The sequence below is a fragment of the Rhinolophus hipposideros genome (genome assembly GCF_964194185.1).
Source record: "Rhinolophus hipposideros genome assembly, chromosome: 13".
NCBI classification, from domain to species: domain Eukaryota; kingdom Metazoa; phylum Chordata; class Mammalia; order Chiroptera; family Rhinolophidae; genus Rhinolophus; species Rhinolophus hipposideros.
Genome location: NC_138059.1, coordinates 50942968 through 50958638, shown reverse-complemented (window position 1 = coordinate 50958638; position 15671 = coordinate 50942968). Strand labels below are relative to the sequence as shown.

At 36.0% G+C, this 15671-nt stretch overlaps 1 protein-coding gene across 9 annotated transcripts in view; it reads left to right on the top strand.

Annotated features, from left to right (window-relative positions):
* The window catches only part of ATP6V1H (ATPase H+ transporting V1 subunit H), a 241057-nt gene that overhangs the window by 95282 nt on the left and 130104 nt on the right, over nt 1-15671 (top strand). For 5 of the 9 annotated variants that reach the window (XM_081070986.1, XM_081070992.1, XM_081070988.1 and 2 more), the window contains one exon: nt 3078-3131. The exons of the other annotated variants lie outside the window; for them this stretch is intronic. In XM_081070986.1, the coding sequence (XP_080927112.1) occupies nt 3078-3131 (54 nt within the window). The remainder of the gene's footprint in view (nt 1-3077; nt 3132-15671) is intronic. 9 annotated transcript variants of the gene reach the window in all.

The window sequence follows — 15671 nt, the reverse complement described above, 5'->3', positions numbered from 1 at the left end:
CTGTGGTATAATTGACGAATAAAATTGTAAGATATTTAAAGTTAATTATTCACATTAATTATGAGAAATTACAAAAATATTATATTAAAATAATGCCATTTTGAACTAGATAAGAAAGGCAAACTACTCTTAGGTATGGTGGTATGCTTCACTTTTTCTTTCTTTGACTGGCTTCAACTGAAGTGTTTCTGTCCTTTCTGCCACTTGGGATTTTCCATTCATGCTTTTCAGTAGGCAGGGAGTACCTTCCTTCAGGTGGCTGCTGAGATCACACAGATCAGAGATTGAAAGGATTCTTACAACTCCATGTCAGGCTAATAGGAAAGGAAAAGAAACTGTACAGCGGGGAAGAGTGGGGCTAAGAGACTTCCAGGTGCAGCTCCCACGTCTGCCTTGGGAACCACTAAGATTTGTGTAAGGAATGTTGGTTTTGAGAGAGCTCTCCAAAAGTTTTTAGTGTGATCTTTTCATGCCCTTTTGGTCACACAATCAGGCCAAACTGCCTAACCAGTTACACCAATAAACAAACTGGCTTTGGGTGCCAGCAGGGGCGTTTCAAACTGCAACTGGCACATTATAGATCATTAGTCAATCCACTTGCCCTAGTCTTGGCCAAGAGTCAGTACCAGGCTTCTAGGCGCCCCTGGGTAAGCCTGGAGCTACTCGGTCCAGAGTGACATAACTGTCTCACCCAGTGACTCCTCAGGATTTTATTGTATCATTGTGGGATTGAACATTTAGGCTTAAGGTTAAATATGAAGCCTGCTTATTGGTCATCTTGTTGATTTCAGGTCTCTCTAGCTCTAGTTCCCCATGGAGGAAAATAGCTTTCTGGTTTAATGGCTGGGAAAATAGCAAGTTTTCTGTTTTTGTCTTCGTGGGTCCCTAGAACAGGGCAAAAGACAGGACAGTTATGATGGCTCAGCAGAATATTTCTTTCTTTTAGTCTCAGTGACTAAGTATTAGGTGGTAAGTGGGAGACATGGTGGGAATGATCATCAGAAAAGGAAATGATGGCGGGGGTGTGGGGGAAGGAGTATTTTGGGGAAGAAAAGGTAGAAGAGAATGAGATTTTGGTATGGGGATGGGTGACATGGAGGAATGGGACCGGGAGAAGTAATATTGGTAGTTACTGTGTTATCAGTGTTAGATTACAAATATATGTCTATTTGAAATACATTTTTGGAAAGTTGTTTTAGATTTAGAGATTTTATTATTTTAATAGATTTTAATTTGAAGCATAAGAAGTTAAGACACCATGGCATTTGTTTAGATTTATTTTTTGTCTTATCATTGCCTGTCTTTTTTGGGGGAGCCTAATTGCTTTTTATATTTGGATAAGGATATTTTGGAGTGTTTTGAACAAAATTAAGTATTTTTTATGTCAATATCATAAATTTTAACACTTTTTGGCTTAGTTTTTTAAAGGTGTTTTTACAAGAGCCACAAGTTTGCAGATTTTGGTGTTTTTGAGGTGTTTCAAAAACAAGTTACTTAGAACATGAAAATTTCATCTTTTGAGGATAAGATTTTAAATTTCTAAGTATGTATCACTTGGGATCATAGTTAAATAGGTAACACCCCCCCCTTTTTTTCTATTTTGAAATTAATTCCTCTTTTGAGCAAACTTCATTCTGCTTACTGTTATGTTAGCTTTATGGTAGAGTGGTAATGAGGCTCTGTTATAGCTAGATTCATAAAATGAAAATTGGTAGGAAAGAATGTATACTTGTAGTTTGCCATGAACATTTTGGGTTGTTTCATCTTAGACTATTCCTCATAGGGGTAACATTTATATTGTGTCTCACTGACATTTTTTAACTTTTGGAATGAATATCTATGGCTGTAACCTTGTCGAGAAATTGGGGGAAATATTTCTATCGTCAGTAGTGGAAGCACATATTTCAGTGTCTAGAACAGTTTTCATTAGAGTTGAGCTTGTTGGCATTAAATAATTACTCTTGAAGACCTCTTCTATATCTTTTTAGCGCACTCTTTTTTTATCACTGAGTCTTTGGCTTTGTTTGGTAATGATACGGCATTTCTGCTTTGCTAGCCCTTCTGGAGGGTGATTCTTCAGGATGGCCAGGCCCTGTCTGGCTTTGCTTCTCAGAGTCTAGTCACTGCTTCTGCTGGGCTTTGGATTGCACTGTTTCTGTTGTGGTGGGCAGACACTTCTTCCATAGCCTTTTATCAGGATCAGATTACCAATTTCTTGTATAAAGAATGAAACAGGATTATTTGGGATTTTATTTGATACTTTGCTTAAGTGTCACATGATAACACTGTATCTGGAATGTCTCTTTTTCTTTGTCATGTTTTCTCCTCATAAAAAGGATCACAACTTCTGATTCTAATAGAAATAAACTTTCAAAAATCCAAATTAGTTGCAAGTTTGGATATTTTGTTCTTTGGCTTACAGTCATTTAAGAGCCTTTTTAGGTAGTTTAAGCACTATTCTTGGGTTATGGGGGTTCATGCCTGACACTTAGATAATCGTTACTGAATAAAACAAAGTAAAAAATTTCTTTTCAGAAATTTACTATCGCTTTTTTCTTGCATATTCAGCATTTGGCTTTCTACCTTAAAATTTCTTTGTTCATTTTTCTATAACATGTGAGATTTTGATTTTCATTATAACTTGTTAGCATTGCTGTGGATAATCACATCTTAAGTTTTGTGTAGTATCAACCCATCATCAGGCACCTATTTCAAAAGCTTTACCACAGAATATAGTACAGATAATTCAGCTTAAGATAGTTGTCTTATTGGAAAAGTAATTCAGATAGTAAATTCTGAGACTTAGAAATTTACACCAGCTTCACTTATGAAATCTAGCTAGAGCTTAGTATTTGGTTTATTATTGTTCCATCTTTAATAATTTATTAAGACATTATCTGGAAGAGTGTAACGATATTTAGAATATTTCATATCACCCATGCTTTTTATTAGATGATACTCCGTTAAGTAGGATTAGGAAAACAATTATAAAATTTGCTTAGGTCCCTTTCATACACTGATAAATTAGGATAAAATTAAAAACAAAACTAAGTAATAAGTTATTTATTTCATAATAGAAACTGCGTGGTAGCGGTGTCCTTGCTGAAACAGGAACAGTCTCTTCAAGTGATGTAAGTACATTCCTTCTTAATTCACTGGCCTCCTAACACCCTGAATATAAGTTATTTTGAGTCAGAGACATTTAAAAATTTGAAGATGGTTACTGTTTCCCCAAATGTAAATCCATGTATTTGAGCCCACCTCCCGTTAGGTTAATGGTATTGTAAAAATTATATCTAAACATTTATGGTCTATAGTGAGCATTTTTTTTTAGGGTAGACATGAGACTTGAGTTTCTCTGTTGCTCTTCTTTTCATGCCACTTTGTCCCAGACATGAGAATCAAAGCAAGAGTATGAATTCAGATATATAAATGGAGCGAATAATTATAAAGTTTCTCTCTTCAAGCTTCATTTGTCTGATAAGCTAATATCTGTCTAATGGACATGTTGTCACTTCATCAAGTTTTGAAAAACAGTTCAATTATCTGATGGCACTAAAACTTGTTAACTTGTACTGTGTTGCTCAAAGCTTTATGTGGGGCTATACATAGTGGCCAGAACAACCTCCACACACTTTTTTTGGCCATTCTTTCCCTACATTTTTTTTGTAGAGCCAAAAGCTTAAAGGTTAAAACTAATCAAATGTCTCCAAGTTTCTTTCTTGGTTAGAGTTATTTTCCCTATTTGGGAATAATTTAACTTTATTGAGGTCCTCAGAATAGCTCAGAAACTGGTAATAAGTTTGGACAAGTAAGGGCTGGCATGACTGGAGACAATTGAGAGAAAGGTAGGGGGGAAAAGTTAGAAATGTAGGTGAGGTGCATCTAACTTCATTTGTTGGGAATATCTCTGGGAAACTGGAAAGCATCTTTAGAGGATAGGGTCTACAATCTGCTTATAGTAGATCTAGATGAAACTCTGTAGAAATTATTTAATGTCCATATTAATTACCAATGCTTCCTTATTCTGCATGAAATATACCTCTATGTGTTGTCAGTCTGAGACTATAGATAGCAGCAGAACTTATTTTCAAAGCCAAGAGAGGGGCTTCTCTTGGGGCATGGGTTGAAGGATTTGGCATACAGTGTTTTAGGCCAGAATATGCCCATTAGCCTTCTGAAATGGAATCAGAGCAACTAAATGAGCAATCTTGGGGCCAGGGTGGGGGATGGAGGTAGTGAGTTCGAAGTCTAGATATTCAGACATAAGGAGATAATTAAATTGGGAATCTTTGTTTTATATGATTTTCACCAGTTTGAAAAATTGTTTAACTGGTCTATTAGACTTATTGGTGAATTTTTCAAAAGGTGTTTTAGATCATATGTCTTATAAACTAATTTGACTGGTTGTTAAAATGTTTGTAAGTTATCAAAGCTTAGATAATGAGATACAAGCTCTGATGACATGACATTCTTATTTTGCTCTTTTCTGTCCATTGTATTGGAAAAAGAAAACTGATTAATTGAATTGGCGGTGCATTAGTCAAAGTGGTTTATCTAGTAGACTCATACACATACATCCCAAAAGAAATTAGCATCAGGGGTGATTGTAAATAAGGAAAAGATTGCCTTTGATTTCCCACTTTTTCCCTTTAGTGCCCTTCAAATTTGAAAATACTCCCTGAGTCTTACTGAAAGTTCTTACTTTTTCAGATGGCTATCAACTTCAGTAAGCTGAGGCTGTTAGCTTTCCTTTGATAGCTAGACGTATTTTAATAGGGGAATCTGAATGGTAGCTAATACTTATTGAACTCTCACTATGTGCCTGGCACTGTTTTACTCATTTTACATTTACATCTCCATGAATATTCACACTCCCTCTTTGACATAGGTCTTACTATAAGCTGTGTTTTATGATTATGAACAGTGGGGCTGCATTAAAAGGCATACCAGTTTGCTCAAGGTCATTCAGCTAATGAGTGGCAAAACCACTAAAGAATTACTTACTGAGAGAATTACTTTTGCGGCAGCTGTACTGGAGTTGGATCGTTAGGCATTCAAAACTCATAACCTATTCAGACTTTTGAAAATACTGACATTCTATCTTAAAATCCCTTTAGGTTTTCAGAGAGCATACAAAAGCAGTTTGGCAAAGTGCCTTACACAATATTGCCACTTGATGTCAGTATAAAACACAAAAAGTTTTACACTGCAAAATGCAAAATAAACATGACCCAACAATAGTCTTAAGTTTTAAAATGGCCGTGGAAGCCTCATCATAATTACAAATGTTTTATTTAAATGACGTTACATGAATGGAATTTCCTTAAAATGCATTAATTGTCTTTGCCTAAGTGTGAAAATAATAAATGACATCAAATCATATGTACTTACCTTAAACCGTGTTTAGTTCTTTACTGGTTCTTGTATGTGAAGGATCGATCGAAAGCCACACAGTCTTGAAAGTTGATTGTTGTGCTGATGCCCTGACAGAAAGAGGAATACTGTGATCTCTCACAAAATTGGAGGATTTATAAAGAATCTGGGAAATTTTTGTTTGTTTGTTTGTTTGTTTTTCCCTTTGCACAGCTTCATTTATACATGTGTGTAGGGACACAGGGTGACTCCTAGCTCCTGCATTTGACCGGGGCCTGTTCTCTGACTATTTTTGTTGTAGACCTAGTCTAGCTTCCGTTATTGCTAGATGAACATTGTTTTACTGGTAGTGAAGTAACTTAATTAAATTGTCAGGGTCTTCTATTGCTTATTTTATGTCGTCTTTTACTGTTCTGGAGCAGTTCTGTCCAGTAGAACTTTCCATGATGATGGAAATGTTCTGTATATCTGCACTATCCGTTATGGTAGCCACTAACCACACATAGCTATTGAGCACTCGGAAATGTGGCAAGTATGAGTGAGTAAGTAAATTTTCAGTTGTACTGAATTTTTTTTATAGTTTTATCGAAATACATTTCACAACCGTAAAATATATCTATTTGAAGTTCAGTAGGTTTTAGTATATTTACAGACTTGTACAACCATTACCACGATCTAATTTTATAACATTTTCAACACTTCAAAAAGGAAACCCTGTCTGTACGCATTCCCCATTCTTGCTTTCTGCTCCCAGCCTTTGGCAACTACTACTCTACTTTCTGTTTCTGGATTTGCCTCTTCTGGCCATTTCATGAATGAATTATATAGGATGTAATTGTCTGTGACTGGCATCTTTCACTTAGCACAGTGTTTTCAAGATGCATTCATGTTTTAGCACATAATAACAGCATTTTAGAAACTTAACTTTTTTGGCTTTTGGCCAAATTCCTTAAATTGCTTCTGTAGCAGTTCTAATATTCTTGTAGATTGGAGGTTTGTTTTAGTTCTTTGGCATTTGTTTTTGTTTTAATGCTGTGCTGATGTGATACTTCTTAGTCTTGAAGAAGGGGTAGAGTACTTTAGTAACTAATTTAATTATTTATTACTTTGTTGATAAGTACATCAAAAGTGCTGCACAAGTAGCTGACATGAGTGTGCTGCATCAGTAGTTCACGTCTTTCAGGGCTGATAATTGTCTGCTGTAGCTAGTGAGTTGTAGTCTGTGTGGACTCCAAGCAATTCATTATCAATTATATAGCTGTACAAGTTTCATGAGCATTGTTATTTAGAGCAATTCTTGGATGATTGTCATTGTTCGACTGCCTTTTATCTTCTTATCACAAAATGAATACATTTTAAATGTTGAGGGTCATTAAGATAGATGCACAAAATGAGTGTTAAGAAAAGGAGGTCCGAATTAAACAAATTTTGTTTTTGTGATCAGATTTTTGGAAGGATTACCTGGAGGTATATTCTGGCAATGCCAAACAAAATCAAATGGTAAGGAATTTCAGTACAAGACTTTTTACATATCATTTCCAAAGTATAGCATCAACAATAATGAAGTAACTTAATATTGTACATGAGATGTGTTCTTTAAAGTTGTATACAAAGAAATAATTTATAAAGTAAATCATATTTTCTCAAGTCCACAGTAATTTTTCCTCATAATATAGAATCCCAGTAGTTATGTAATTGATTACATGACTAGGCAAATTAGACTGAAAGCAATACTTGAAGGAGATTTATAAATTTGTAAATTTATAAATTTGTAGTGAAATTCCTTTTCCGTAAGACAAATCTCAGACTAAATTATGTAAGTTAATGTAGGTGTTAATTTAATCTAGGTATTTTATGAGTATTGACTAGAGGATCTTTTTTTTCTTTCACTTTACCGGAAATTGAGTTTATTCAGTAACAGCAGATGAAATGCAACTCGGCAAATGCATGCTATAGCAAGCTACAACCAAATCCACTGAGGGCTTGGAGCCGGTTATATTTATAGGCAAGGAGTACAAAACCGGGGGAGTACAGCCAGAGTCTAAACAGTAATTTCATCGTCTTGAGGATGGGGAGAGATTTGGGGTGATGTTCATTAGTTAAGCGATAAGTCTCGGTCTCCTATAAATTAGGCATTTAATAGAAATTAGTTTCTTGGTTCCTAGTTCTATTCTTCTGAGGGCAGTGCGACAGTCTCCATTTCATGTTGTTCTGTCCATTTTATTTATTTATCTATTTACTTTTTTTAAAGTGGTGAAAAAGAAGTTTATTAGAAGAGATAGTACACTCCAAAGAATTGGGAGTGGGCCCGAGCACAAAGAGAAGCCACTCAAGGGCCGCAGCTCAAAGGCCTTGTTCTGATCCATTTTAGATTGAAATCCTTTCACACCGGTATGAATGAAAGTTCTTATTACTCCACATTCTTGACAGTATTCATTATTGTCAGTGGTTTAGATTTTGGCCATTCTAATAGGTGTGTAGCGGTTTCTCACTGTTATTTTAATTCACAATTTCCTAATGATATGTGATGTTGAGTATCTTTTCATATGTTTATTTTCCATTTGTATATCTTCTTTGGTGAGGTGTCCAGACCTTTTGCCCATTTTTTAATCTGGTTGTTTTCTCATTTTTGAGTTTTAAGAGTTCTTTGCATATTTTGTATAACAGTCTCTGATGTGACTTTTGCAAATATTTTCTCCGAGTCTTAATGCATGTTTATGGAAAAAGAGATGTTTTAAAAATGTTAAAAATTGTAACCATTGGTGATAGGATTAGAGGTGATTCTTATTTACCTTTCACTTATTAAATTCCCAAAGTTTCTACAGTGAGCCTATATTTTTTATGTAACAAGACAATAAAAACAATAAACATTAAGTTCACCTAAAATGGCAATAATAGGAAGAAAAATTTTAAACCCTGAAAACTAGAAACTAGAAATGACAACAAATCTAATGTAAGAATCTGGGAGAAATGTTCTTTTTAGTAACTACAAGACAAATAGGATTAGAACAAAATTTGGATCTCCCATTTTATAAGGCCCAAAACAGAGAGAATTGTAACTCAATTTTTTCCTGCCCTCATGTGAAGTCATGGGGGCTAAAAAAAAAAAAATTAATGCTTTTCCTCCCACCTTCTAAGTTCTTCTAGCTGGGCTAATAATCAAATTAACAAAGACAGGAAGAAATCAAATGTTTAGTACATGCACATGGCGAATTCAAATAAGAATAAAATTCCAAAGACTGTGAGGCACCATTGGGTGTATGAAATATTTTTGGATAAAGGAGAAAAGGAGGGGGGAAGGGATATTAGATTACAGAATTGAAAATGGGTGACTTACAGATAGTTGAGAAAGAGTGGAACATACATGGCAGGAAAATTTTTGCTAACAGACTTGGAGTCTTCCTGACTGATGCTAGGGTAAAGATTCTCAATAGGTTTTTTTTTTTTCCTTTTTTTAAATTTATTGGGGTGACAATTGTTAGTGAAATTACAATTGCATAGATTTCAGGTGTACAATTCTGTATTACATCATCTATAAATCCCATTGTTCACCACCCAGAGTCAGTTCTCCTTCCATCACCATATATTTGATTCCCCTTACCCTCATCTCCCTCACCCAACACCCCTTACTCTCTGGTAACCACTAAACTATTGTCTATGTCTGTGAGTTCTTGTTTCTCATTTGTTTCTCTTGTTCTTTTGTTGTTTTTGGTTTATATATCACATATCAGTGAAACCATATGGTTCTCTGCTTTTTCTGTCTGACTTATTTTACTTAGCATTATACTCTCAAGATCCATCCATGTTGTCACAAATGGTCCTATTTCATCTTTTCTTACTGCCGAATAGTATTCCATTGTGTATGTATACCACAACTTCTTTATCCATTCATCTATGGAAGGACATTTTGGTTGTTTCCATGTCTTGGCCACCGTAAACAAAGCTGCACTGTACATTGGAGCACACGTGTCTTTATGTATAAATGTTTTCAAATTTTTTGGGTAGACACCCAGGAGAGGGATTGCTGGGTCACATGGTAATTCTATTAATAATTTTTTGAGGAACCTCCACACTGGCTTCCATAATGGCTGCACCAGTCTGCATTCCCAACAACAGTGGATGAGGGATCCTTTCTCTCCACAGCCTCTCCAATACTTGTTACTATTTGTCTTGTTGATGATAGCCATTCTGACTGGGGTGAGGTGATATCTCCTTGTGGTTTTTCTTTGCATTTCTCTGATGATTAGTGATGTTGAGCATTTTTTCATATGTCTATTTGCCATTTGTATGTCCTCTTTGGAGAAATGTCTCTTCAGGTCCTCTGCCCATTTTTCAATTGGTTTGTTTGTTTTTATTGTTGTTGAGCTTCATGAGTTCCTTGTATATTTTGGATATTAGCCCCTTATCAGAGGCACTGTTTGCAAAAATCTTCTCCCATTCAGTTGGTGGCTTCTTTATTTTGTCCATGGTTTCTTTTGCTGTGCAAAAGCTTTTTAGTTTCATATAGTCCCATCCGTTTATTTTAGCTTTTACTTCCATGGCCTTTGGAGTCAAATTCATAAAATGCTCTTTGAACCCAAGGTCCATAAGTTTAGTACCTATGTTTTCTTCTATGCAGTTTATTATGTCAGGTCTTGTGCTTAAGTCTTTGATCCATTTTGAATTAATTTTGGTACATGGTGACAGATAGCAGTCCAGTTTCATTCTTTTGCACGTGGCTATCCAATTCTGCTAGCACCATTTATTGAAGAGGCTGTCTTTCCTCCATTGTATGTTTTTAGCTTCTTTGTCAAAAATTATGTGTCCATATTTATGTGGTTTTATATCTGGGTTCTCAATTCTATTCCATTGGCCTATGTGTCTGTTTTTCTGCCAATACCATGCTGTTTTGATTATTGTAGGCCTGTAGTGCAAGCTAAAGTCAGGGAGTGCAATACCTCCAGTATTGTTCTTTTTTCCTAAGATTGCTTTGGCTATTCGGGGTCTTTTGTGGTTCCAAACAAATCTGATGATTTTTTGTTCTATTTCTTTAAAAAATGCCATTGGGATTTTGATGGGGATTGCATTATATCTGTATATTGCTATGGGTAATGTGGCCATTTTAATTATGTTGATTCTTCCAATCCATGAGCACGGAATGTCTTTCCATTTCTTTGTGTCTTCATCAATTTCTTTCAAAAATGTCTTATAGTTTCTAGCATATAAATCCATCACATCCTTGGTTAAGTTTATTCCTAGGTATTTTATTCTTTTTGCTGCAGTTGCAAAGGGAATTGTTTTTTTTGTATTTCTTTTTCTGAGATTTCGTTGTTAGTATATAGGAATGCAATGGAATTTTCTACGTTGATTTTGTAGCCAGCAACTTTACTGTATTTGTTGATTATTTCTAACAGCTTTTTGGTGGAGTCTTTAGGGTTTTCTATACATAACATCATGTCATCTGCAGAGTGATAATTTAACTTCTTCATTCCCAATTTGGATGCCTTTTATTTCTTTCTCTTGCCTGATGGTTCTGGCAAGGACTTCCAACACTATGTTGAAAAGCAGAGGTGATAGGGGACAGCCCTGTCGTGTTCCTGAACGTAGAGCAAAGGGCTTTAGTTTTTCACTATTAATTATGAGATTAGCTGAGGGCTTGTCATATATGGCCTTTATTATGTTAAGGTATTTTCCTTCTATACCTATTTTATTAAGTGTTTTAATCATTAATGGATGTTGTATCTTGTCAAATACTTTTTCTGCATCAATTGATATAATGATATGATTTTTGTCCTTTATTTTGTTTATGTTATATATCACATTGGTGGATTTGCCGCTGTTGAACCATTCTTGTGCCCCGGGGATGAAACCCACTTGGTAATGATGAATGATCTTTTTAATGCTTTGTTGTATTCGATTTGCTAGAATTTTGTTTAGGATTTTTGCATCAGTATTCATCAGAGATATTGGTCTGTAGTTTTCTTTTTTTGTGTTGTCCTTACCAGGTTTTGGTATCAGGGTAATGTTGGCCTCATAAAATGAGTTAGGGAGTACTGTCTCTTCTTCAATTTTTTGGAAGATTTGAGCAGGATTGATATTAGATCCTGTTTGAAGGTTTGGTAGTAATTCACTAGTGAAGCCATCTGGTCCCGGACTTTGGCTTTTGGGAAGGTTTTGAATGACTGATTCAATTTTGTTACTGGTGATCGGTCTGTTTAGATTTTCTAGTTATTCATTGTTCACCCTTGGAAGGCTATATGTTTCTAAGAATTTGTCCATTTCTTCTAGGTTTTTGAATTTGGTTGCATATAGTCCTTCATAGTATTCTTGCATGATCCTTTGTATTTCTTTTGTGTCCGTGATAACTTCCTCTTTTTCATTTCTGATTTTGTTAATTAGTGTCTTCTCTTTTTTTATCTTAGTGAGTCTAGCCAAGGGTTTGTCGATTTTGTTAATCTTTTCAAAGAACCAGCTCTTTGTCACATTAAGTTTTTCTATTGTCTTTTTGTTCTCTATTTCACTTAGTTCTGCTCTGATTTTTGTTATTTCCTTTCTTCTGCTGACCGTGGGTCTCACTTGTTCTTCTTATTCTAGTTCTTTAAGTTGTAACATGAGGTTATTTATTTGGGATTTTTCTTGTTTCTTGAGATAGGCCTGTAATGATATAAATTTCCCTCTTAAAACTGCTTTCGCTGCATTCCAAAAATTTTATTAGGATGTATTTTCATTGTCATTTGTTTCTATGTATCTTTTGATATCTGCTCTAATTTTTTCTTTGACCCCGTCATTCTTTAAAAGTATATTGTTTAATCTCCATGTATTTGTGTTTTCTCCCGCTTTCTTTTCTTAGTTGATATCCAATTTCAAAGCTTTGTGATTAGTGAATATGCTTGGTATGATTTCAGTCTTCTTAAATTTGTTGAGGCTGCTTTTATATCCCAATATATGGTCTATCCTTGAGAATGTTCTATGTAGACTCGAAAAGAATGTGTGGTCTGATGTTTTAGGATGAAGTGCTCTATATATGTCAATTATGTCCATTTCATTTAATGTGTCATTTAGGGCTGCTCTTTCATAATTTATTTTCTGTTTGGATGATGTATCCATAGCTGTCAATGATGTATTTAAGTCCTCTAGTATAATTGTGTTTTGGTCAATTTCTCCCTTTAGTTCTGTTAGTAGTTGCTTGGTATATATTGTTGCTCCCTGATTGGGGGCATAAATATTGATGACTGTTATGTCTTCTTGTTGTATCGTCCCCTTTACCTTTATGAAACGTCCATCTTTGTCTCTTGTTATCTTTTTCACCCTGAAGTCTGTTTCATCTGATATCATGATGGCTACACCTGATTTTCTCTGGGTACCATTTGCTTGGAGTGTCAATTTCCACCCTTTCACTTTGAGTCTATGCTTGTCCTTGTAGCTGAGATGTGTCTCTTAGAGACACCATATGGTTGGGTTTAGTTTTTTGATCCAATCTGCTACTCTGTGCCTGTTTATTGGTGAGGTCAGTCCATTTACATTTAGAGTGATTATTGATACGTGAGAATATCCTGTCATTCTATCTTTAGTTTTCTGGTATGGCTGTATCTCCGTTGTTTCTTTGCCTTTTTGTTGTCTGTTTTTTTCTGTGTGGTAGTATTCTATGATGTTTCTCTGTGCTTCTTCTTTTATTACAGTATATATTTCAGTTCTGGATTTTTTTTGAGTGGTTACCCTTAAGTTTATGTATAGAAAGTGTGATATTTAGAGTATTGCATTGTCTTCAGCCCACTTACTTTCTCCATTCCATATTCCTGTTCACCCTTTACTCTCCCCCTTTTTATGTTGCCACAAATTGTCCCTGTTGATGGTCGAAGATCCAGTTCTGTCCACAAGTTTGGGAAGTTCTCATCAACAATTTGTTTGAATATATTCTCTGTTCCCTTATCTGTTTCTTCTCCTTCTGGTATGCCCATTATCTCATATTGCTCTTTCTGATAGAGTTAGAAAGTTCTTGTGAGGTCTTTCACTTCTTTTAAGTCTCAAATCTCTTTCTTCTTCCATCTCTGTAATTTCCAGGTTTCTATCTTCGATGTCACTGATTCTTTCCTCCATCTGGTCAATTCTCCTACCTAAGCTGGTTATTTCATTCTTAATTTCTTTTATTGAGTTCTTAATCTCCAGTAATTCTCTTTGGTTTTTTTTTTTTTAAATTTCAATCTGTTGCTGTGTCTATGAGTTTTTGTTTCCCATTTGTTTGTCTTGTTCTTTTGTTGTTTTTGGTTTATATACCACATCTCTCTGCTTTTTCTGTCTGACTTATTTCTGGAGACTTCTCACTTTCTTTCTGAGCTGTCTTGTTGCCTTGGTTATTCATGGGAATTACTGATTTATTATTTCTCTTCCTAGACATCTGTAGGAGTGGCTTCTGCAACAGGTTGATCGGTGAGGTCTTTCTTTTGTTTGCCAGTACTTGTTGGTAGAATGTTTTACTTTCTCTCCGACTGCAGCCTTTTTTTTCCTTGTCTGGCACAGTAATGCTATGTTTTCTCTGCACTATTCCAGCTTCTCACAGAATGGGGTGATTTCCTGGGAAATGGTTTTCTCCTCTGTGAACAGTTCGCCTGAGTCATAGGGCGCCACATCCCTGTGGGGATGCGGAGAGCTTTTGAAGTTCCAAAGCTCTTTCTGCACCAGATTCATTGCCTGTATGTTTCAGCAGTTCTGTTTACTCCTGCAGGGATCCGCCCAGATAGGTGGGGCCAGGGGTGGGGTGAGTTGTGAGAGGTGGCCCAGAGCAATGGCGACGCCCACCACCATAGCCGGTATCGCTTTTACAGCTCCCTACCTTTTGCCAGAACTAGTTGGGCTGCGAATCTGTGTCTGTGGTCCACAGTTCTCAGAACAGTAAATATTCTGTTCTTTTGATCTAGCACTGCTACTGTTCCTTCTAGCACCGGGCAGGTGGCGGGGGGCGAGCTCTGGGAGGGTAGGGAGGGGGCGGCTAGTCTCAGTGCCTAAGGCTTCCGTTGTCTGCTTGGAAGTGAGGGCTTAAACCTCTGTTTTCAGCCTTCTTCCCTCAGTCTTTGCTCCAAGGTCTCTGCCGTGAGTGTTGGTTTCAGCCATGTTATATCCTGCTACAATAGCCCTGTGGGCCATAAGCGGAGCCCTAGCAGTCCGAGTTCTCTCCTCTCCCGCAGTTGCGGTAGTTCCGGGATGCAGCGAGCTCGGAGCACTGAGCTAGGTCTGCGTCCTGCGCCCGCGCGGCTCCGTCTCCGCACTTCTCCTCTCTCTCCTCCCCCGCTCGCACGATTCGCCCACCTGAAGGTGAATTCAGTAGTGGGCCTGTTTGTCTTGCCTGTCTGTTGTGTAGGGAGTCCTTTGTGGAGTTATTATTGTTCGATTTGTTGTAAATTCCAGGGGAGGTTTACAGAGGCTCACCTTTCGCCGCCAGTTTGATCGTCTTCTTAATTGTTTTTGATAAGCCACTTCCAATGAATTCTTGGGCTTATATATGTATTTTAGTTCCTGAATATGAAATGGTAATAAAATAGTATACTTTAGAATTGTTTTGTGTTTTATAGAAACTGATTTGAGTTCAAATTTGAGTAACAGCGGTTTTTTTTTTTTTTTAATTTGGTGGGCTGGTATTATTTTGCTTTATTGATGAGAAAACAATTTTAAGAGTTTAAATGAGTTGCCAAAGATAATTTGGAAAAACTTCTCATTAGCAAAACCTCTTCCTTTTTCAGTCTTTTTTTTATGTCATAATTTATATAAACTAAAATGCACATATTTAAAATGTCAGCTGAATGAAATTATATGTTATGTGCCCTCCTACTCAATACTTTCCTTCACCTCAACTTTCACAGAGGTTATTGTTATTATGATATCTATTACTATAGGTTAGTTTTGCCTGATCTTGAACTCCATATAAATGGAATCATATATATTAGGTCGGTGCAAAAGTAATTGCGGTTTAAAAGGTTAAAAATAATTGCAAAAACTGCAATTACTTGTGCCCCAACCTAATAGTGTGAACTCCTTGGTGTCTGAATTCTTTTGCTCAGTATTGTATCAATGCGATTCATTCATGTTGCATTTAGCAGTAATTTATTCTTTTTATTGCTATGTCGTAATCTCTTAAATGAATATTCATTATTTTTATTGCTATATAGTAATTCTCTTATTGATGGATATTTGGGTTACTTCTAATTTTTGGCTATTGTGAATATTTTTGCTATAAACATTCTTGTACATGTCTTTTGCTGGATGTAATCACTTACAGGTCTGGAGCACTTAATTCTAGAATAGAATCGCTAGGTTATATGTAA